Source organism: Manis pentadactyla, chromosome 14 (genome assembly GCF_030020395.1).
Source record: "Manis pentadactyla isolate mManPen7 chromosome 14, mManPen7.hap1, whole genome shotgun sequence".
Classification (NCBI taxonomy): Eukaryota; Metazoa; Chordata; class Mammalia; order Pholidota; family Manidae; genus Manis; species Manis pentadactyla.
The window spans coordinates 83,487,720-83,512,667 of record NC_080032.1 but is presented as its reverse complement, the minus strand read 5'-3'; the positions used below and the strand labels follow the sequence as shown (position 1 = coordinate 83,512,667).

The 24,948-nt window shown below is 43.9% G+C and overlaps 1 protein-coding gene across 5 annotated transcripts in view; it reads left to right on the top strand.

The window, feature by feature from the left end:
• TMTC1 (transmembrane O-mannosyltransferase targeting cadherins 1) overlaps positions 1–24,948 on the top strand; it is a 224,026-nt gene that overhangs the window by 5,209 nt on the left and 193,869 nt on the right. For 4 of the 5 annotated variants that reach the window (XM_036889221.2, XM_036889217.2, XM_036889218.2 and 1 more), the window contains exons 2-5: positions 10,881–11,058; positions 17,068–17,141; positions 20,811–20,987; positions 24,301–24,504. In XM_036889221.2, the coding sequence (XP_036745116.2) occupies positions 10,881–11,058; positions 17,068–17,141; positions 20,811–20,987; positions 24,301–24,504 (633 nt within the window). The remainder of the gene's footprint in view (positions 1–10,880; positions 11,059–17,067; positions 17,142–20,810; positions 20,988–24,300; positions 24,505–24,948) is intronic. The other variant, XM_036889219.2, reaches the window with a different exon arrangement.

Genomic DNA, 24,948 nt, shown 5'->3' with positions numbered 1-24,948 from the left:
TGGTTTGCTCGTATTTTGTTGAGGATTTTGCATCTGTGTTCATCAGGAATATTGGCCTGTAGTTTTCTTCTCTTGTAGTGCCTTTGGCTTTGCATGTCCCAACACTTTTAAAAAAAAAAGCGTTTTTGGAGATAATTGTACATTTCTGGGCAGTTGACATTAATAATGTGGACTCCCTTACATTCTTCATCCGTTTGCCCTCAGTGGTAACATCCTGTATAAACTACAGTACAATATCATGACCAGGAGATTGACACTGATACAATCCATAATTCTTATTCAGGTTTTACCAGTTTTACGTGTACTCTTTTTACTTTTGCTAAATGTGTACTTAGTTTTATGCAGTTTTAGCATATTTGTATGTTTTCAAGATTACCACCACAGTCAAGGTACAGAACAGCTCTAGTGCAAGGCTCCTTCCTGCTTCTCTGTGATGGCTATAGGTGCTTAATCCATAGCAAATCCCAGTGCATAACACTCCCACCCTAACCCATAGCAATCACTAATCTGTTCTCTGTGTCTACATTTTGTTGTTTCAAGAATGTATATGTGGAACCATATAGGTGTAATGCATTAAGATTGGCTGTTTTTGCCCTTAGCATAATTCTCTGAAGTTTATTTAGGTTATTGCATATCAGTAGTTAATTTCTTTATTGCTGAGTAGTATTCCATTGTATGGATGTACCACAGTTCAGTCATTCTCCTGTTGAAGGACATATGGCTTGTTTCCAGTTTTTGGCTATTATATTCATTTGCAGGTTTTTATATCAACCTAAGTTTTATTTCTTTGGGATGAATGCCTAGAATTGCAGCTGCTGGATCATATGGTGGTTGCATGTCTAGTTTTTTAAGAAACTGATAAACTTCCTTTTAGACTTTCCCGTAAGGAGTGTGTGAGTAATCTCATTCCTCTGCTTCCTCAGTAGCATTTGGAATGTCACTATTTTTATTCATAGCCATTCTGATTAGTAGGTACTGACATCTCATTGTCATTTTAATTTGCTTTCCTCTGATAGTTGATGGTGTTAAACATCTTTTCATGTGCTTATTTGCTCTCTGTATATCTTCTTTGTTAAAATGTCTCTTCATGTCTTCTGTCCATTTTCTAAGTGGCTTTTTATTTCTTGATGTTGAGTTTTGAGATTTCTTTACCTATTGTAGATACCAGTCCTTTGTCAGGCATGTGGTTGGCAAATATTTTCTCCCACTCTGTAGCTTGTCTTTTCATCTGCTTCACAGGGTCTTTCCCAGGGAAAAACACAAGCCTATTTTTTATTAAAGTAACTTATTATCTTTGATGCATTGAATGAATGTCATGCATACTGAAACCTAGACATTCCCTTAAGAGTAAACAATTAATTAATAAAGATGTGTAGTGCTTGTTACTATAATGGTGCTTGCATGTATAGAAAGATACTAATCACAGTTTTTCTCAAATAAGAAATGGGCTGAGGTTGAAATGAGGAAATGGGTTCTCAGTGTGTACTTTTACCAGTTTGCAGGCAGAAGATGAAGTTGTGATGGCTCCGTACTATGTCAGTTTAGCTAAACTGGAACTGTGTTTCTTGGAAATTCCTTCCCTGTATTGTATTGGGTTGGAACTGGACACAAAAGAAATTTGAGATTTGGAAAGTGAAAGTGAAGTGGCTTTGTTCCCACTCAGAAGGTCACTGTAGGTTTTGGTGCTGTCGCAGCCCATGAGGGTTGTCACAGACATGCTGGCTAAACTGCTGTTGGTGTGCAACAGCAGCTCGGGCCGCAGCTCGCCCAGAACTCTCTGGGTCTTCTCAGCTACTTGTAATCAGGGTGCAGGTGTGTGTACAGCTCAGTGGGCGAGAGTGCCAGCCAGTTTGCAAGCCACTCGCGTCATTAAAGTTGGGACCGTAGAGGCTGTGTGAAGCCGAGGTCTAGTCTAGTTCAGCTTTGTGGTTTCCATCTCATCCTTTTTTTCCCCTACGTCAAGTTCGTCCAGATTCCGCTCCAGAATGCCTGCCCTGCTCGCTTTCAACTTCTGTTACGGGCACTGAAGCGGCACCCTTGCTTAGGCTACTTAACCAGCCCCACAATTCTGAAAGGTCAACTCTCCGTGGTAAATTTCTTCTGCTCTGTCATTCCTGGTGGTTCTGCTTCTCTGGTCAAACCTTAACTGAGAAAAATGGTTATCTCGTTGTGCTCCCTGTAGCAAATTTAGAATTCTCATAAATTTCTGTTCCTAGTTAGATTTTATGTTCCATCTTTTCATAAGGTCATTTCCAAGGGCACACGGGAATATTTTTGGACCAGTATGCAACAGAATCAAAACATCTGTGAAAACTTAATCTGTAGCAGTAACCTTTTTTATTTTACCTCTTTATCCTTCACTGGGCATGGCATGTTTTTAACTCTGGAATTAGGGCAAACACACTGAGTCACCCTGCAAACACTGAATCGACAGAGAACCAAACCCCAGGATGCCTCATAACTCCCACCTTGAAAAACAGCCCTGATTTAAAAGGTGCCTACCTTTTTGTTTCTTCCCTATCCACTTCTTGAGAAGTAGCCCCTTCCGGGTTGTTAGCAGTGCCATTCCATACCAGGAAGTAAGTAGAAGCTTCCTTCAGCAAGGAAACCAGTGGTTTTAACCTACCAGAGATGGGAACGTAAGGCAAATTAAAGGACCTTTAAACTCTTGATTCTCTCTCCACATTTAGGCTGTTAGGTCGTATTCTTCTAGTTTGCTATAAAGTTTTATTTTATTGAAGGCTTCTGATGGTAATATAAACCATAAGAGTGAAAGCAGGTGGTTTAAAATGTCAGAGTTAAAAAATAGCATATTTTAAAATGTGCAGCTGTAAGGATTTGCAGCACTTGAATGTTTTAATTGTGAGAGCTTTTTTTTTGAAACATTGGCTTCCTTTAGCCACAAATGACATGAAAATCACCACCATGAAAATCAGCTCCAGCCTCTGTGTCCAAAAGCTTAAAGAAGTGGTGGCTTGTTCCTGAGGGTTCTGTCCCTTTTGGTTTGACCTCTGTGGGAATTTACTTTGTAGTAGTCTGTTGCTGCATGACCGATAAGTTTGTGTTTAAAGTCCATGCTAGGAGACAAGCGAAAGTTGTTTATATTGTTTGACTAGATGGCCTAGGATGTTCAGTGGTGGATATAGCCAAGGAAAAATATGGTCAGAAAAAATAAAGATGTTACAGAGAAAATTGAAAACATGGCCCCTAAAAATTTCATGCCAAACTGAAGTTGTCCTAGAAAGCCCCAGAGGAGGAGATTATGATTGTTGCCAATTAGGATATGCTTCAGACGACAGTCTGGAGCTGTCTGAGGGGTGGAAAATGAAAGGAGTGTATTTTTGAATCACGAGGGTTTTTATAGATGAGCCCCTGAATAAAAGATGGGGAAATGTCTTCTGAGGCATGTAAAAAGCAATCAACCAATGTCTTTTCTCTCTTCCTTTGGAGCTACACTCATATTTGTCCAAACTTTGATTATACAGTCATCCCACTTTTTAAAAAAGGGGTGAGGAATGTTTGATCAAGCCAAAGTAATGGCAGTGCTCTTTTTCTGAATGATAAGAAATGGTTTCTTAGAAATTTTGTTTGCTCTGACCCCTGGCCACCTCTGTGACCTCTAGTCTGTCAGTCTCCCCCTCATTCCATCTTTGGCAGCATTCTAGGGTCCTTGTTCCTCGTATAGGCCAAAGCCAGTGCTATGCAGGTGTGTTTCTTCTTCCCGGGTCACCCCCCCCTCACCTGGGCATCGCTTTCTCTCTCAGCTCCTCTGGTCTCTGCTCAGAGGCTGTCTCTGCTCCCCATCTGAGAGAGCGGACACGCCTCCGCATCTCACCCTTGCTGTCTGCTCAGTTCCCTGCTTGCCTAAGGCCCCCACACCTCAGTCTGGCGTCAGAGGCGTAGTGTTGGCTGTTATCGCCTCTCCTACTGTGTGAGCTCCGTGAAGTGGGTGCAGCTTTAGCACCTAGAATGGTACCTGGCAAAGTAGGGGCTCAATAAGTTAGTGTTCAGAGACCAATGAGTCATTTTTGTGACTGCTCAACTTTTTCAGGTTCATATTAAGTGGGCCTACACCTTTATAATATAGAGGAAAAAGTCTGGTTGACTTATTTCTTGGCTTATTTACCCATTTCTTCCTCTGTGAAAAGTCTGGTTGACCTATTTCTTGGCTTATTTACCCATTTCTTCCTCTGTCAAAGAAGGGAGTAGAGGCAGACAAGGAGTTTCCTGGACACACACAGACAGTTGCAGGGGGTCCTGCTTTCTGGGATGTGAAGGGGGAGCTTCGATTCTGACAAGGGCAGCCATGGCTGTCTTTTATAACCTGCTGGGACTGTGTTTTTCTGCAGAGAATGAGGATCTTTGACATGTGTGCATCTTCCTTCTCTTGCGTGGCACTGTCGCGTGTAGCAGTTGGTGGGTGCTTGTAGTGGTTGGTAAGTTCTAAGGCTGGACCCAGCTGCTGTACCTCCTGAGGCGGACCCAGCAGTACACGGCGATCTCCCCACACCCTGCTCTCCGGGGACGCGAGTTCATCCATGCCCGTGGCCTGCTGTCTAAAGGAATGGTCATTTTCTTGAGGTAGACACGAACTATCATTTCCTGGTGGATCAAATGGAGTGGAAGGATCCGAAAACACCTTCCGAGAGGAGCTGCGATGGTGGCTTCATCCCCCGGGAGTGTTTCACAACCAAGACTGTGTCTGGTCCTCGCCCCGGGTTCCTGGAGGGAGCTTCTAAACCTGTGGCGTTTCCCAAGTGCTGTTCATGGCGGGCTCCTGGAACCACACCTGAGTTGATGCTATGAAGGAGGTGACTCGGTGGACCTCCAGATAGTTCCAGAATGGGGGCTGGCTGTACAGGGAAGACCAGTCATATGATCAGAGAGCTGGGGCTTTGAGCCATGGACGGCCCTACCTTCCAACCTCTGGGAAGGGAAAGGGTTGCTGGAGATTGGGTTCAGCCACATGGCCGGCGATTGAATCAGCCTAAGTAATGAGACCCCCCATTAAAAAGTCAGCACTGGGGCTCGGCTGAGCTCCCCTGGTTGGCAGTCAAACATCAGGGCACCAAGAGGGAGGTTTGTCCTGAAGACACAGAAAGGCACACGCTTGGGACCCTCTCAGACCTCGTCCCACGGGTCTTTTCTCTTGAGTGGTTTTGATTTGTATCCTTTATAATAAAACTGTGCCCACAAGGACAATGCTTTCCTGAATTCTGTGAGTCATTCTTGAAATGACTGAATCTGAAGGGTTGTGGGAGCCCCCAGATTCGTGGCCAGTTGGCCAGAAGTGCAGGTGGCCAGGGGAACCGTGGGACTGGCAGCTGGTGTCTGAAGTTGGGTGTCTTGTGCAGGCATAAACAATGGGCCGTCGGGGTCCAAATTGCGCCATGTCCAGGAATTTCGCCAAGCACATAACCTTTAAAAGAAGAAAACTGCTAAAATTGACAACTCAGTTATAGTTTTAGCTATGTTATATTTGGTGCTGATGTATTAAGTTCTACTATTTTCTGACTCTCTTTTTGAAGATATCCTTCTGGGATGTGGTCCCTGCCTTTGACATGTGGTCCCTGATCTTCCTGTGTCATAAGGTCCTCACACTTTCTTTGATGCAGTTGCTACTCTGAGAACCTCGGTGACAGCAGTGATGCTAGCTGCCCCCCACGTGGGTTGCAGGCTGCCCCCCACCAGCTCCCTTCCCCTGTGCCGTCCCCATGGTTTCCTCCTAGCCCGGTGAGCACGGGGAGCCTTTAGCACGACCCGAAAACGGGTTTTGCTTTTGCCTCAGAGCACCTCCCTCTGCACTGCTGTTCGCATTGGTGCCTGTGAGTCCCATCCTTTGGTCCTTAGAGACATCAAATGATGAAGATTTGCTGCTTTATTCCTGGTACTGGAGGGAATGCAGAAGTGCGACCAAAATGACTAGGGGCCAGAGGGATTCGCCTTAGAAGAAAAATGTGGAGAACCAGATGCGGTTATTTATTGGTTGAATGATCTGAGAAGACTATGGAAACCACTTACAAGCATTTGAGAGCGGTAATGACGGCAAGAGGTGGGCAGGAAGAGCAATGAACAGCAGCAGAGGAAGAAGACGGGAGACTCTCCTGCATGTTTGGTGTTGGGCTGTGGAAACGCACCCGGGAAGCGCCGGAGGGCCTGCTGGGTGAGAGAGCAGACACGGGTGATAAGGGGTTGCCAGCTGGACATTTTTGTATGAAGTCAGCTGTTTTACAAATGTTGGTTAATTTGAAAAGAAAAAGGTGTGCAGGTGAAATGAAACAGTTCACAGGCTGAACTTGGCCCTTGGGCAGTCTGTTTGCAGCATTGCTGTTGGCTCTTGGTTTCGCCTCTGCGAGCTGCTTTGAGTAAGTGCATTGCTTCATATTTCATTCATTCCCTCATTCAAGTCCATCCATTGATCCATTTATTGTGTGACAACCATGAACAACATTAGACACTGGGGATATTGTCATCATATGGTAGGTGCTTTCTCCTGGAGAACTTGGTATCATTTCTGTCATCTTTCCCTAGGCTAAGGATTCCCCCGCTCCTCAAACCTACCTTTCCAAGACGTCACCCTAAGACCCCCCCGTACCCCCAGCCTCCTGGGGGTCTCCTGTGAAGGTGCTCCAGTAGCACCCTGAAGGATGCTGCCTAGCTCCCCTCCCCTGCGTGCAGAAGACTATCTCCCTTTTCCCTATTTCTGCACCTGATAGCTTCTCCCATTGCTAGAATTCTTTCACTAACTATTAATTTTCTGTTTAAGTGCCTCTCCTTCTCCCACTTTGCTATTAACTCTCTGGTAGCAGATGCCATGTCTTTTTGTATCTCTGAGCCCAACATCATGCCTGACATGTGTAGTAGGTGCTCAATAAATATCTGTTGAGGTGAATTGAAATGGAGCATAGCTTGACCTAATGCCATCTGTCTGTCTGCTGGTCTGTTTTGATATCCAGGCACAGTAATTCATTGAGTTTAGGCTAAACAAGCAGCCCTTGGACAGTACCACAGGTACAGTTTTAATCTGAATTGCAAGTGTTCTGTTCTCTTTTATGTCCAATTGTGGGTCTTTACTTTTACCCACAGTCTACCTGATCCTGTTAGAATAAACTAACAATTTCAGGCATTTAAATTCTTTGGGTATGTTCAACAGTGTCCCAGCACAGTAACTGTCTTTCTCACATGCAGGGCCTTCTGCCAGCTTGCTTACCATACACTATAGATTGATTTAAGTCTCTAATAGAAATATTGGGAAGACCAGAGATAGTGTCAGAATCCTGTGACGTACGCTGGAGGTCTCCACCAAAGGAGACATTGATTGTTCTTCACCACTCTTCGTGTTTGCTACAAGTCCGTCTTACTCTATCTTGCATGCAGGATTCTGAGAGCTTTTGTCAATGCCTTTGTTAAAATAAAGATGTTACGTGTCTGTTGGGTCCTTTCTCCTATTAAAATGTGAGGTTCATCAGTTAAACCCCCTTTTTGTGAATCCATGTTGGCTCCCAGAGTCAGATTTTTTTTTTCCAGTGCTCACAAATAGGGTAAGTTCTCAATTTTCGTTATCATTTCATCTCAACCTCACTTTATAGTTTGGATAGTTCATTCCATCTTTTTAGACATTTAGGAACCTCCTAACTTTAGGTCCTTGGTGATTTCTCACAACTTAGATTTGCCAGTGTCAGGTACCCCGTGAGGGGCTTTCACCCCCCTCCCTTATTGCTGCAGTCATTCCCCATTTAGTAGTGAATTTTTATATTGTGGGTTCTAATAGAATTCCCTTAAAACACCAGCCACTCTGTTCTAACCAATTTCCAGAAGTAATCATCTATATGGACAGTGTCTGTGCATTTTCAGGTAGGATACATGTGGACTTCAGATTTTGTATCTCTTGCAAGGGGACAGTATCTCAATAAAAGTGTGGTAGTAGAGTAATAACACCGTCTTCAATGATGCTTTTTAGTTTTCAAATAGTTGAATAACAAATACTTTGGAAAAAACAAGTCTTCTGTCCTCTTTTTAAGAACAGTGGTATCATTTGTAATACAAAGTTATAATCTGAAGTGTAATGTCTGTGGGAATAGTCCAATACATCAGGACAATTACCAGTCGCAACTTCTCTATTGCCATTTTTATAATTACAACAGTGAGATGCATCCTTGTATATTGAAAAGAAAAGTTTCATTTCTTCCTCTCCTGACACAATACTTCTGACACCAGATGTGTGGGTTTTTAACACATTGACCAATTCGCAGAGTCCTACACTAGCTGGGTGTCCTACAGCTCAATCTAATTCTGACACTGTCTATCTGGAGTTAATATCAGATCCCTAAGACTGTCTGTGCTTCACCTACCTGTTCCCCGTAGAGGGTCCCTGCATGACCCACACTCCTGTCCAAGTTGGTGCAAATGAGGGGTTTTCTCTCCTCCCTTCTCAGGTTCAGGTGTTTGCTATAATAGCTCACAGAATGCAGAGAAACACTTACATTTACTGCTTGATTCTATAGTGAGGGGTATGATGGAGGATACAGAGGAACAGCCAGATGAAGAGATGCATAAGGTGAGGTCTCAAAGGTCCTGAGCTCTTTGAACCCCATTAGTTGAGGGGTTTTTATGGAGGCTTCATCAAGTAGGCGCGATGCGTTGTTAACTCATCTTCAGCCCCTCTTTCCTCCCTGGAGGATGGGGGTAAGGCTGAAATTGCCAAGTTCCGCATCTTGTCTTGGTCTTTCTGGTGCCCTGCCCCCCACCCAGAAGATTATCCAGAAGCCCACCAAGGGTCACCTCATTAGAATACAAGGTGCTCATTCACCCAGGGAATTCCGAGGGACTTAGGAGCTGTGTCAGGAACAGGGCTAAAGACCAATTGTTCCAATGAAAGATGCCCCTAGTGCTCTTGTCATGTAAGGAATTACAAGGGACTAGGAGCTTTGTGCCAGGACCTAGGGGCAGAGACCAACCATCAGAAAAAAAGATCATCCTACCTGTTGATCTTTATCACTTAGGAACTTGCAAAGGTTTTGGGATCTCTGACCAGGAGTCAGAACAGAGACCAAAATAGGTATTTCTTATTACATCACAGTATCACGTACATGTTTACGTATCTTTGAACCCTTCTCCAGTTATTTCCTCATGGAAATTTCCTAGAAATGGAATTTTTGGTCAAAGTTATGTGCTTTTGAAAGCATACAATGCATATTGATAATACAATGCATATTGATAACCTGAGACCCTGCGAGTTGGACACCTACCGGCTGAATGTGAGTGGCTGCTTTTCTCCTTCATGGGTCTGAATGCATTTCAGCTGAATAGATTAGTTGGTCTGGAAAACTCAGAATAACGACGTGTGAAATCACCTCGGGATGGTGCTCAGGGACAGTCGCCAGGTTCTCCAGGGACAGGGGCTTGGTCCTGCCCTTCCCCCAGCTGCACTGTCCTGAGCTGGCTCTCACCACGTGGTCCTCTTGTACGCGAACGGGGCGCTCGTCCTTCAGCCGGACAGGCCAGTCCCCTAGGTCACTGCCTGTGCCTCCTTCCCTCTGGATGGGCAGTTACACACCAGGCTCCCGTCTTACGGACTCGGGGGTGTGTGCTAGTGCGTGGCTCCGCCGACACACAGCTGGCTTGAACGTGGCACTGGAACCCCGATGTTGGACGCTGCACAGCAATTCATTTTTCTAGGCTGACTTAGGACCATGATCCTTTCAGTGGGAATTGAAACAGAGTGAGTTAGTAACTATGACATTTAGATTCATGTGTCCAAATAAAGCTTGAGATGTTTAAAATTCTGTAGGTGAAAGCTGTGTATGAATCAAGCCAAATATTTAGAAAATGCATATGCTGTCGCCGAAGTTGTGTTTTACACTCTCAATTGTTTTGGCAAAGAGGAGGCATTTCTATAACAGAAGCAGATCAAAGGCATGAGAATGAAGACATGGGATTAATGTTTTGGTAAAATGGGCTGGGGTACAGACCACGACAGGCAGTACCACTTCGGGTGTAAATGCTGCCCAAAAGAACCATACCTACAGCAACTTTTTTCTGTAATCTCACAGATTCAACTGGGAACATTATGTCCTGTTAGAAAATTTAGGACAAAATTTAGGGCAAACTTCAGAAGTATCTCTGTTCTGCATTTCTGTCTCAGAAAAGTATTTTAAGAGATGTTCAGCAATACATTTTCTTTCTCTCTGTGGCTCTTTTTAGTTTCTTGCTCATAATCTTAGAATTCGGATTTTGAGAGCCATAGGAGTTTATGTTAGAAAACATATAAATACAGATCCTGAAATGTTATGCTTCTGTTCGTCCTTGTGACTTTAGCTGCAGCGGTCATAGCACGTGGGTGCCCTGAGGATCCCTGTGAGGTGGTAATTAACCATGATTCCAGGGCAGAGTCTGGAAGTTAGGTTCCTGGTGGCACCGCGGGTGTGAGCACACATTCATGCCTGGTTTGTCCAAACTGTGACCATGTCCCAGGCTCGAGGTGTCCTCCCCATCTCCAGTGGCTGTATCTGTGACCCGCAGCACCGTGGACTTGCCCTTGAGCACAGCTGCTCAGGAAGATCTAGCAGAGAAAGCCAAGAGCATGAAGGGTGTTCAGCCACGAAGAGAGGGAGAAACACGTTCAGCACCCGTCTGCCTGCCTTCTCAGACCACAGCCCTTTCTGAAGTAATATTGTGTTGCATTTGCAGTGATTTCTGCAGATAGGAAAATTCTGAGATAGGAGAAAATACATAGAGAGTAACCCAATGTTGGCAGTCATTTAAAAATAATCAGTCGAAGAGCTTATCTTCTAAACCAGTAGGCTACTTCTCTTTCCCTTGTGCTTGCGTTCTGTTCGTAGCTAATTCAGCTTTTGTTCTTATCTTTTTTTGTTTTACAGACTAAACGTCTTTTTGACTGGCATGAACCCATTCTACTTTCATGCAGTAAATGTGATTTTACACTGCCTCGTGACTCTCGTGTTGATGTACACCTGCGACAGAGCTGTCTTCAGGAGTCGTGGACTTGCTTTCGTGACAGCCTTGGTTTTTGCCGTGCATCCTGTTCACACCGAGGCAGTGAGTATAGTTGGAACTCAATGAAATAATGAACCTATAAAAAAAAAAAGACTGATCATGTTTCCCTCTTTTCAACCCCATGTGAATTCAAAGCTCTACTGAAGTGTTTGTCTTTGTATATAAATCATTCTGCTTGACAACTTTTCTTTCTGAATGTTCACATGGCCTTTATTGCACCTCCAGGAATTAACTGTCTTCCAAATAACTCCTGTTAGTATTGCAGGTAGTAATAAATGGCCACAGTTCTTTATTTGCCGAAAATTTAAGTTGTAATGTGTTTCAAACAGCAAGGAGCATTTTGAGATACTAACCATGCTGAGTCGTTGTTCCTGCTCTACATTGATATTTCACTTTTTCTCACGCTGCTTTATATTTCTAATACTTAAGATGCAGAACAGTAAGGGCTGGGGGGAGACTAAAAAGTTAGACTGAAATTCTTCAAGCTAGAAAGCAGACTTGGGAAACTTTCAAAATAGTTTCCCAAATTGTTTAGAATGAAGTGTCACTGTTTGGTGGGTGATCAGACATTTATTTGGGAAGTATAGATAGTTTAGTGCCCTGGTCTTCCTTAAAATATTGGCCTTAATTTATTGACTTAGTGAAACAGTCTTGCACTGAGATGGCGGTGTTAAGTCACCTTGTCACACATCTCAGTGGCCACAGTTGGCTTATGTCCTGCGTGTTGCGTGGGGTAGATGAAGACTTTGCAAGGAGTACACGGGCACCACAGCTTGAAGGAAATCCCTGCCAAGATCTCCACTTGCATCTGGACGCTTGCCTACAGTTATCTGCCCGCCAACACGCCTGGGGTCAGGGGGCGAAATTGGTTCTCCTCTCCCTTCTCCTCTGTCAGTTCCCCTTCTCTCATTAAAAAAAACCCTCTGAGGCACCTTACCCAAGATATTTTGCTGTCAGCAAAGCCTCCTTTAATTAAGGCATCATAAGCCCAAAGTAGGGTTTCATGTCGTTCTCTGTCCTGTACGTGTTTCTGTGAGGAGCACACCGTGGCGCTCTGCTCATTGCCAAGGGATGCGTGGGTGGACGGCAGGGTTCCACAGTTTGTTCACGAGCTCCTAGAAAGCCAAAGAACATAAATACATACACAACAAAGCAATACGTTGTTATAAAACAACACTCCCAGTGGATGGAAAATTCTTTCGTGTTTAAGCAGACAGGAAGAAATTCCTTTATGTACTCAATCTTTCAACAAATATTTGAGTGACTATGAGTGTACCACTCGGTGTAAGGGCGCAGCAGTGAATAAGGTAGACCTGGGCCTCTCTTCGTGGAAGGCCTCATGGTTCTTGGAAGGGTTTCCTGACAGTACATTTCTTGGGTATGTTTTTCTGAATCCTGAGTCATGAGAAAAATCAGTAGAGAACTTGGAGAAAATGGGGAAATCATTGTAAATTCTGTGAGAAATCAAACTTAATTATCATAGAGACATGACCGGTTGGAAGGAATGTCCTTATGTCAAGTCAAAACCAAGAGCAGGAAATAGTGACACGTGGAGCTGAAGGGTTGAGGTTAGCGTTTCCGGACCTGGGACGTGAGTACATCGGAGAGAATTGGTTGCGACCCGGTCAGTCCGCCCGGCTGTCAGCTGGTGCTGTGTGTCGTGTGGTGCTGGCTCTGCCTGACACTAATGGAGCTCACTCTTGCACGTAAAATAATTGATGACTTCATACATATAGTATACTTTATGTACACCTTATGAGTCACATATTTGTGAAAAGATACCTTTCCCAGGTTACAACTATCCTCTTCGTGATGGAAACCTGCAGCTTAGGCAGAGATACGTGCTATCTGTCTGCGTGTGTTTTTGACCAGGTCCCTTTGTACTTCACAGCACCCTGCGGGTCAGCCTACGTTGCCATAGAATCAAGCCCAAGGAGCTCCAATAAACATCCCATCTTTGCTTCCCATTGCCCACTCCTGCCCCCTTTTTACTTACTCTGTGCTCCTACCACTTCATGCTTTCCCTTCCAGAGCATTCCTCCTACGTTTCCAGGCCTCTCTTTCCTCCGCCTGGAATGCTTCCGTGTTCCCTGTCTGGCCCAGGACTCACATTCTCCTGTCCTGAGCTGCCTAAAGGCCCCTGGGCCTGTCTTTTAAGTTTCAATGTATAAGGCTAGTCTTTCTGTGAAGCCTTCCCTGAGCATACATTCAAATATTAATCCCTTCACTTTTCTCATGGCAGTGATTTCTCCTCTTAAATATGCAGTTTTCCTTACATCATATTAACACCTTCTTTTGGTTCCCCACCAGCTGTTAACGTTCCTTGAGGCAGGCTGTTCCCTCCTGCTGGCACCATACCCGGCAAAGAGGAGGCACTTAGAAAGTGTTTGTTGACTGGAATATAAATCGTGTAATTTCTGAACATGAGAATATTGACTAACTGAATCCCAGTGAATGGCTAGCCTAGACATCATAGTAGTTGATGACAAGCACCTTATTTTTAAGACACCTGTTTCCCTTGCCCCGGAGTCCCCAGCTCCACGGGGTGTAGAGTAGGTGCTCAGTGAATGCTTGGTGGTTTGCAGCTGGCAGCAGAGTCTATCAATATTAGCACCACGTCAGCACTCGCTCTGAGCGTCTGCTCCAGGGGACACCACCTTCTTTGTATCTGAGCAGCTGTTCCCAGCAGCACCCGTGGCTGCAGATCGAGGAGTAGTAGCTTCAGGCGTGTGTAACACATGGGTTATGCCTGCACAGCTTGTGATCGCCTCATTCCAACTTGCTACGCCCCGAATCAACTTGCAAATCTTGCTGTTGTCCAAGTGGGCCACATCAGTTGTGCTGTGATGAATGTCCCTCTGGGCCCAGACACCTGGCCTCGTCCCAGGACTTTGGAGCCAGCGAGCTGGGCACTCTGTTTAACCTTCTGGAGGCCTTGCTGGTGATGGCATAGACAGCTCTGTGCTCACAGAGGCAGTGGCATAGACGGAGCAGACCTGGCTTCCCAAGTGAGCCGTATGCAATTGTTGGGGTCTGAGTGCGGCTTTGGCACCAAGGTGACAGCACAGCGTCACTACCCATCTCCTCTGAGTCAACAGTGTTCCTGATTTGGCATTCAAGTTCCTCACGGGTTAAGGGACCAAGGAACGGTGTGGTCTGACCAGCCACACTGGGTCATGGCTTTCAGTTCTTCACTGCCCGTGAACATCTGTGGCGGTGTCCACGTTTCTCTTGGTGTAGATTAAACTAGAATTTTTCTCAATACGTGACCTGCTATCAGTCCACAGCCGAGTATATAGTGGAATTTTTATTTAGATTTTTAACTAATAGATCTGTTAGATGATCAAATAAGTTATAATTAAATATCAAGTTTGTGCAAACTATAAAGTAAAGAGATGGTTTCTATAAGCCACGTGGGAACACCTGTGTCAGGGCTGAGAGTGCCGCCCGCTTCATGTGCAGGAAAAAGGAAGAAAGTGGGAACCAGTGTGGGGCGGGCACTTGACCGATGCCACCTCACTGATTGTCACAGCAGTGCAAGGGAGCAGGTGTCAGACCTCACAGAAGACAAAACCGAATCTCAGAAACCACGAGTAACAAAATTGAGCCCCAGAGGGCAAGAGAAGGGGTTATATTCCAGCCAAGTGCACGCATCATTACGTCTCCTTTCTGACTGCAGATTTTGCTCACTACAAGAGGATATTTATAGGAATATTTCCCAGAAAACCATTTTCCTTTATATACTGTATGATTCTCTGACACCCCGTGCACACATGCAGGTCCTCTGTGATCTGCTGATGCTGTTTTCTATGCCTGAAATGTCAGCCCTGTTCCCTTCCCTCGTGAACTCTCCCTCTTCTTTAAGATCCAGCTCATATGTGACCTCTTTTATGAAGCATTCTTTGATCCATACCCCCACCTTTTTTTCTTTATAGTTGCGTTTCTTGGATTTCAAAAAATTAAGAGAAATTCACACACGTTTTAAGTACTAAAGTAATGCAAAGATTTATAAATAGCTGTCTGTCCCTCACCCCCTTCCATTTTAGTCCCTTTTGAAGTTCACACGTTTAAAAAAAAAAAAACTTCACATTTAAGAAATAAAGCAACCATGTACCCTTTATCCAGATTCACTAACTTTTAACTTTTTACTACATTTGTTTCATTCTCCTGCTTTTTCTCTCTAAATACATAAAAACATTACTTGTTCTCTGAAGCATTTGAGAATAGGTTGCATAATTCATGCCCCTTTAAATCTTAATAATTTAATTGTATATTTCCTGAAACCAAGACCATTAGTCATAGTTTCTGTTTAGTCTCTTTAAATTTGGAACAGTTACCATTGTCTTTCTGTAATATAACTTATAGCTTTAAATATAATCTAAAAGTTATATCAGGATGTGTATAACACAAAATGTTATTAATATAATGTCATCACTAATGTTATAAACATGCTGTTATGTAACATAAATATATAAACATCTATATTACATAATTTATAACACATGATTTACATGTATAATACATCTAAATTTCATAAAATATAAGCATAATATAAATATATGTAAACACAATATAGCAAAATGTAAAAACATAAAATATAACAAAAAATATATACACATATGCATATATAGTATATTACATAAGTATACTATACCTGTAATATATAATAATACATGCAATATTATAGATTATAATGAGTTGTAATATAACTACTAAACCATAGTCTAATATAAATTAGGATATGTTAAAGTAAAAAACTTTAGTGTCATAAATAATACAGAATTATTATATTTTATACTTTATATAGAACATATTTATATATTCTAATAGAATGTTCCTCATGCTGGGTTTGTCTGGTGTTCCCTCAGGATTATATTTAGGCTGTGTATCCATGGCTGGAATACTACACAAATAATATTGTGTCCTTCTCAGGGTATCACATACAGAGGCATGTCATGTCCCATCCTCTTACCCTTTATTGGTGATGTGACGTTTGATTGCCCAGTCAAGGTGTAATACAATGTGATGCATTTTCTCCATAGTGTAATTATTCTTATTATTTTTTCAGCTAATAAGTAATTGGGAAGGAAATGTTTTGAAGCCCTGAAAATACTCCACCTCATCAAACTTTCACACCCTAAATTTAGCATCCATTGATATTTTGTGATGTTTCTTGCTCCATCCTAAGTTTATTCTTCTGGAAGGAAAGGGCTGTATGCCAACTGCACCACTTCCTCCACATTGATTAATTAATTGGCTTTTTAATGTAAGGAAGAGCTTTGTTCTTTCCCATTCACTTGCTCTATGCATGCACGTACTATCATGTGTACTCACCCATCCATCCATGTATATATATGTCATCAGCATGCACTTAATGTTTATTTTTTCAACGTTTTTTAATTAATCACTGTCCTTATTCACTTTGACATTTAAATTGTCTCATATTTGCTCAGCAGGAGCCCCTTGTCACCAGCCTCAGTGTCTTTTTGATATGTGCCTGTCATTTTCTGAGCGCTTTCTTACTCACTAACATGAGAAGGTGAGCCAGCGCCTCTCCTGTCTTCTCAGCCTCAGCCTCAGCCTGCACTCAGCCGCTGTCCACGGAGCCCAGGTCCTCTTCAGTGGAGGAGGCTTGTGGTTAGTGCCAGGATGGCACACACACGCACACGCACACTACATTCACCTATAGCAGTCATGAGTTCCTGCTCACTCCCATTCTCACCAGAATTGATTCTTCAACTTATTTCTGGCACTCAGTCATGGCTCAAAAACTATTTGTGAATAAACCAATGAATGAATGAACTTTGAGTTGATGAATTGACTGTCTGTGGAAGAAAGGTTAAAAATGAAGCATGAAAATCTTGCCCCTTCCTTTCCCTCCTGTTATTAACTTCTCATTAAATATATATGGTGGCCAGAGGTGGTCAGTCATATCTCAGACTTTGAAGAATAGTGTGTTTTATACCTTTCATTCATCTAAAAATAAAAGAACTTCTGTAATGGTGTTATGAAAGAAATTTTCTGAGGTATTTATTTTTTCAAACTTCCTAGGTGGCTGGAATTGTTGGAAGAGCTGACGTGTTAGCGTGCTTGCTCTTTCTGTTGGCCTTTCTCTCCTACAACAGGTACGTATGGCAAAGAAAGGCCTCTGCGATTCCAGTCATGCTGTTCCCCGGGGATTTGTGTGTGTGTGTGTGTGTGTGTGTGTGTGTGTGTGTGTGTGTGTAAACTGCTCTGTGTATGTGTGTAGACTGTGTGTGTGTGTAGACTGTGTATGCTCTGTATGTGTGTGTGTAGACTGTGTATGCTCTGTATGTGTGTGTGTAGACTGTATGCTCTGTGTGTGTGTATAGACTGTGTATGCTCTGTGTGTGTGTAGACTGTGTATGTTCTGTGTGTGTGTATTGACTGTATGCTCTGTGTGTGTAGACTGTATGTTCTGTATGTGTGTGTGTAGACTGTGTTGTATGTATGTGTGAGTGTAGACTGCTCTGTGTGTGTGTAGACTGCATGTTCTGTGTGTGTGTAGACTGTTGTATGTATGTGTGAGTGTAGACTGTATGCTCTGTGTGTGTGTGTAGACGATATGCTCTGTGTGTGTGTAGACTGTATGTTCTGTATGTGTGTGTGTAGACTGTATATGCTCTGTGTGTGTGTAGACTGTGTATGTTCTGTGTGTGTGTGTATAGACTGCTCTGTGTGTAGACTGTATGTTCTGTATGTGTGTGTAGACTGTTGTATGTATGTGTGAGTGTAGACTGTGTATGCTCTGTGTGTGTGTGTAGACTGTGTATGCTCTGTGTGTGTAGACTGTGCTTTGTATGTGTGTGTGTAGACTGTGTATGCTCTGTATGTGTGTGTGTAGACTGTATGCTCTGTGTGTATGTAGACTGTGTATGCTCTGTATGTGTGTGTGTAGACTGTGTATGCTCTGTATGTATGTGTGTAGACTGTTGTATATATGTGTGAGTGTAGACTGTGTATGCTCTGTGTATGTGTATAGACTGCTCTGTATGTGTGAGTGTAGACTGTGTATGCTCTGTGTGTGTGTGTAGACTATGCTCTGTGTGTGTGTGTGTGTGTGTGTAAACTGCTCTGTGTGTGTGTGTAGACTGTGTATGCTCTGTATGTGTGTGTGTAGACTGTGTATGCTCTGTGTGTGTGTGTGTGTAGACTGTGTATGCTCTGTATGTGTGTGTGTAGACTGTGTATGCTCTGTATGTGTGTGTGTAGACTGTATGCTCTGTATGTGTGTGTGTGTAGATGGTGTATGCTCTGTATGTGTGAGTGTAGACTGTGTATGCTCTGTGTATGTGTGTAGACTGTATGCTCTGTATGTTTGAGTGTAGACTGTATGCTCTGTGTGTGTGTGTATGTGTGTGTGTAGACTATGTATGTATGCTCTGTGTGTGTGGGTAGACTGTGTACTGTATGTATGTGTGAGTGTAGACTGTGTGTGTGTGTGTGTGTGTGTGAACACCTTCCTGGGAGAGGAGGGGGTCTTCTTGGTGGTGAAGCGCTCACAGAGCTCCGTGGAGACCAGGGACAGGAGGTCTCTCCTTACTGGACGCCAGGCTGCTCCCTCCCCCGGCCTCGTTCTGACCAGGCCACCAGCTTTTCAGGGGACTCCTCTCCCAGTGCTCATGAGACAAGCTCTTGCATCTTGATGCCCCTTACGTGTAGTTCTTTACTGAGAATGGAGTTTAGACTGTTAACTCTGAGCCAGAAACACCGGGTCTGGGCCTCTCTGCTGTTTGCCTGCTGTGCTCAGTTTCTCCTTGTCGCTTTGGTCCCCAGTTTTTTTCCCTCTATCATCCTCACTAAAGGAGCTTAGAGCTTAAAATAACAAGGCTGGATTGGAAGTAGTATTTCTCAAGTGTGGTTTTCCAGTTTACACATCCTTTCATCAAATATAGAAGCTCCTTGCTTTGGGAGACTGAAAAGCAGTAAAATAATTTCCCTTTATGGCTCCATTCCCCCCAGAGCGATGAGATCCTCACCTGACTTGTGACATCCATATAGGAAAAGGGACAGGTCAGAAAGAGAATGTGATGGGGCCAGACGGCTCAGCGCCTGGTCCAGGAAAGGGGCTGGCGAGTGAACCATGCTGTCCTATGTCAAGGGATGCCTAAAGGAAGTTCAGGATTGGTGAACTTTGATACGTGGATTAGTTCATTGACCTGTAAAGTTACAAGGCCCAGTGACCCCGAGGAACCCCGTCCTAAACCAGCGGTTCTCAGTATGGGGCAGTTTTGCTGCCTGGCCCTGGGGTGTCTGGCAGTGTCTGGAGACCCTTTCACTGTCACAAGCGGCAAGGCCCTGCTGGCAGTTGGCGAGCAGAGGCCGAGGACCCTCCCCCTGTGCAGGACAGCCCTTCCAGTGAAGAGTCACCTGCCCCCAAATGCCAGCCGTACTGAGACTGGGAAACTGTGGCAAGCCAGTTTACACCTGAGATGTCCAAGAATGAAATGAGTTAATTCTCATGAAGTTTTGGGTTAAGGAGCAGAACCTTTTCTTGGTAAAGTACCAGACAGCACGAAGTCCTGGCTTTGTGACTTTCCTTTCCATTGCTAGTCATGAACCAGTGGTGTGAAAATCTAAAAAATATCAACCCAAACTCCACAGTTAGTTATTTCCTGTTTACTTTAGTGTTAGTCCAAGAGTAACAATTGCTTTTTAGTGTAAATTAGTCTCTTGGGCCTTTTCTGTGTGGTTGATATATTTAGGAACATGATTAGGCCTGCAGCGTATCCATATCTGTGATCCTGAGCAATCTTATTACAGGGTTTTGTTATGCATGCATTCTCATTTTTAGCAGTTTAAGCTGTAGACCAGATTCAGAGAAAAATGCATACCTACTATACATGTGGCATAAAAGTTTAGGCAGTTGCTCCAAGATGTAACAGTAAGAGTAAGATGCCACAACCACAGAAATACAGGCCTTCGCTTCAGAGGCGCGGGAGCAGTTGAGTATGGGGCCTGCTGAAGCGAACAGTGATGTTTTTTGGTGTGAGCTGATTGTGTTTCGTGAGTGGGGAGAAAACTTTATAGCGCTGGAGGGTTTTTTAAAAACCCTGCTGGAAATTATACTGAAGAAAAAAAATGTGCCTAATGCATCCACATGAAAAATAAATTTAAAAATACAAACTAGCCAGAAGAAAACAAGAAGCCTAAAACGTGTATTTTCATCACAGAGGGAAATGACGATTATATATTGGTATCTATCCACTGACTTCTTTGGTTTATGTAGAGAAGCATATAAAATACCTCCCCTGAAACTATTGCAAACACTGATGTGCAATACGTCATTTATTTAATGCTGCATACAACACCGTGATCCTATTTCACACACGAGGGAACTGAGACACGGGGGCGCAAAATAACCTGGCCACCTGGATGCTGTACGTTAACTGCAGAGCTGTGATGTGAGCCTTTTCCCCAGAGTTATTGCATACGGCTTAGTTACCTGCATTAGTCACTTAAAATGCATTCACTTAAACATCACCCATGTAACTAATAATATCTCTGTGGTAGCATTTTAAAGGGCTTTTTAGTGTTCATTTGTTACATGCTATGGTAACACCTGAATTTAAGTGCCAAATTCAATAGTGTTGGGCATTTCCTTGTCTCCATCTTTGCAGTTTTAAATAATTCTGTGATCATTCCCGAAGAAATCTTTGCTCACCTTCTTAGAATAGAATGAAATTGATGTCAGAGCTTATCTTTACAAGGTGGAATGTCTTAGTGACCTACTCTCCTTCTTGGAGTGAAATAAGCCTGACCTTGTCTTTCAGGAGTGTGGAGCAGTGCGGTGTTGGGGAGTGTTTCCCTCCCACAGCTTCTCCCTTCTTCTTGCTGCTCAGTTTGTTCCTGGGGACGTGCGCAATGCTTGTCAAAGAGACGGGTATCACGGTGTTCGGAGTGTGCCTGGTGTACGATCTCTTCTCCCTGTCCCACGAGCAAGAGAAACCGTAAGTTGTTTGAAAGTTTCGAGATCAAGCCATACATGGGCAGAGTGAATTATGTAATAGTTCTCAAATTTTCATTAAAAATTAGAAGTGGAACATTTTGTTAAATGTAACTTCACCTTAGACCATAATAAGGCTGACTGCATGAAGATCAGTGCATTTTGTATATGTTCAAACTCTTCACACCTTTAAAAAGATCAGTGAGGGCTATAAAGTTTTTGTGAGTCCCGAATTTGGAATTGAGAAATAACTATGCTAATTGCAAGTTTATGCTGCTAGATTGTTTTGGTTACATACTACTGAGAAATCTTGATCGACCCAGAGGATTGGTGACAGTTTTTTAACAGCTTGCCGTAAATCTCTGTATTCGGATGGGTGTCATCCATCAGAAGGCGGTGCTGAATCACACTCTGCTTACTTCCTCTAGGGATGATGCTGTTACCTAAGAGTTTTGGAGTCACTTTTTGGAATTCCATAAAGGGCCAGTCTGGATCTTATAGGGACATTCACATGTCATATTCAAATGAAATAATAAGTTCATTGAGTAGCCCGTTTTCATTTAAAAATTTAGACACGTTCCTTTTATCCTGTGAATTACTGATGATAGGAATGATGAAGGTGTATTGAAAGGTCAAGCACATATTATAATTTTTTTCATGTATCAAATCCATAATTACTGACAATTTGACACGCAGACCCCATTTTTCGGTAATTATAAGGCCCTTACTTCTGAACTTTTGAAAAAGGTGGTTGATTCATTCTCTTGCCTTGTCCAGTGAAGAATTCTATCTTTAAGAACATTCTGCCTTTTTCTCCCATTCCCTGCCTCTTTATACTTCTTGACATGACGGGAGGAGCAGTGCTATTGAGTGGCAGCGAGCTGAGATGAGTCCTTAAATCCCGATCCCCTTCCTGCCTGGATGTACTTGGGGGTAATTTAAGTAGGCTTTAGTGCTGTGTTGGTTCTCTGTGAATCTCAGGTGTAAAAGGAAGTCGCCCAGTTATCCTTTTGACCCAAGCTCCTGCCAAGAAGCTGTGAGCCAAAGGACCTCCTATCAGCTCATAGGAGAACGTTTTTCCTCTACATCCTCAACCTCAGTGGGAGTAATCGCATTGCTCGCCTTTCTTTTTAGAGAACAGCTTATCTACCCCTCTTGCTTCCACTTCCCTCTTGCGTCCCCTTTTTATCTGCCTCCCAACTTCTTTCTGCTTTGATTCACTGTCAGCGGAAAGTGACAGCTGGCTGCAGACCCCCCGCCCTGGTGGGTGCAGACCCGTCACCATAGAGCCAGGATTTTTTCAAAAGGGAAAGTTGTCTCTTTTATTCCTTCAGTGATCCTTCTTGACCTTCGTCATACTACAGCACCAGAAGTTTAGTAACTTTTAAGTTCCCACAGCCAGCAGCTCTGTATAAGTGGAGAATTTCATTCTTCCCATCATCCCTTTATCCACCCATTTAACACGTACGCGTTCTGTGCCTGGCCAAGAATGAGAGATAAGAGTCCTTCCCTCAAAGAGCATGTACATTACTGGGAAAGACAGAGATTACATAAGTAATTGCATGAATAGCTGTTGACAGTTGTGAAAAGTGGTAGAAGGAACCGAGAGCTTGGAACAGGGAGACCTGGCCAATAACATCTCCTCTCTCTTGATTTCTGGCCGTGTGCTAGACACTGTGCTGTGATGCCATTTACATGAATGAAGACACTTAATGCTCACAACAACGGTCACCTTCATTTTTCAGAGGAGAAAAGAGAGGCACTCAAAGTAACCTACTGAGTCATCCAACCCCAAGTGGAACCTGGGTTTGGACCCCTGTGTGTGTGACTGCAGAAACAGAGTTAGCCCTGAAGCTCCCGTGCTTCCATGCAAGGCGCACAGGACAGGGACCTGGGACTTCGCAGGATTTCTGCTGCTCAGGGCCTGGCCTCACACTTGTACCATGAGACTAGCTCAGAGGTTGAGTGTACTGCGGGTAATGACCTGTTGGAGAATCTTAGAAATTGTGTCCCGTTTTCCCAGAGTAATGTACACAGAGTTTTGCACGAATTCTCAGGGGCCTCCCCACCACCTAATCTGCTAATTTGGTAGAGACATTTTGGCACTAGGGTGTTCTTGAGGTCGTTCATTGTATGATTTGGGCAGCAGGAAAGAACCAGGAACAAATGTTGGAAGTACTTCATTCCAGTTTATTGAAGAGCAGTTTACTCCTGAATTTTAAGATTGGGCCACATGAATGATGTGGGATTCCTTTTTTGACGTCACCTTTATGAATTAACTTTCAGTGGAAGATCAGCTCCTGGAAGTTAAATTTTTTTTTTTTTCTTAGGATATAATTTCCAACATGCAGAGAATAACATTCTGTGATCTTCATCCCTAAACTCCAGAAATAACCACGGTCCTGAATTTGACACTTTTTATTTCTGTGATTATTTTTATGCCAACACTTCATGTTTATATACCAGTTAATATCAAATAGTATTATTTTATCTATGTTCAGACTTCATATAAATGGTACTACTTGTTTTACTTTTCATTTTATGTTGGGCTTTTGAGATATTGTTGATACATGTAGCTGTAGTTCATTCATTTTAACTGTGTATAGCATTTAATGATCACGTTAATTTATCCATTTTTCTAAATTTGGTATTTAGATTTTTTTCACATTTTTTGCTGTTATAAACTATGCTAGGATGGATTTTCCTGTGCAAATACATATGGGTTTCTCTGGGGCATAACCTCAGAAGGGGTCACTGGGGTCACAGATGCATGTTCACTATGTCACATGCTGAGACTTTGCTCTTGAATGTCTGCAGCGGTGTCTGAGAATCCCCTTCACTGCACGTTCCTGCCATCACTTGGTAGTATCAGACTTTTCCATTTTTGCCCATCCAGTGGCTATGAAAGAAAAATGTAAATCAGATTACATTGATGATTATGAGCAGCATTATATAAAAGTTTTGTAAATCCTGAATACTACTTCAAGTAAATATTATAAGAGAGATACATTTGGAGGCTGAGGGATGAAGAACAGAGGGGGTGTGTGTGTTGGTGAACAGGTAAGAGTGACTAAGTCCTGGTCTTCTATAGTAGGAAGTCATTGTGATAAGTTCTAAAATTTAAAAAATACATAATTATGTTACTTTAAAAATACTGTGGTCCATACCAGAAACAAAAGAGCTTCGATGAAAAGACTTGCGAATGGCTGCTTCCGGGGAGCAGGGCTTGGGGGTCGGCCAGGGGCCTGCTGTTCCTGGTGGCACGCCTTGTCATTCTGTTTGACTCAGTTTCCCCTCAATTCCTTGTGCACAATCAGGAGCAACGGGGTGATCCGCCAGCGCAGCCCGCCGCAGCCCGGGGGCACCCAGGCCTCCTTGCCGCCCGCGCCCCCTCTGCGGGAGGACGGGAAGCAGCCGCGGGCCCACCGAGGGGCCTGGGGGGGCTGCCCCTCCTCGTCTCCAGCAGAGCCGAAGAGCAGTGGATTCCCCGCGTCTCCTCGGGCCGTGTGGTCCATGATGAGGTACCGGGCTGGGCTGGGCTCCTGACCGTGCGCGTTTCCACCACCCAGCGTCACCCGCTGCAGTGTGGGAGGCGGGCCAAGCGAAGCCCGGCTGGTTCTTTGTGGCCTCCCGCGTCCTCCCTGCCTCCTCCTCTCCCCCCTTCCGCAGCATTTGGAGCAGGCAAGCAGGGAGTAGTAGCTAGAAGCGAGCAGAAGCCTGGCTGCCTGCTGTGGCCTGGAGCAGGGCGTGAGCCGTGATCTGAGAAAGCTCACTTCTCAGTTAAGAAGGGCAAACATTCTAGTGCTTCGCTGATGCAGGAACCTTGCTGTCGTAGATCGGGCGCCCCCGGCTTTCTGGGGCCGGGAGAGCGCCCCGCACCCCTGCTCTGTCTCTCCCTCTGCTCCTTGTGTGTGATAGGAATTTATCACAGCACAAGTACACGAGGAAGCCCAGGGGGCCCTGCC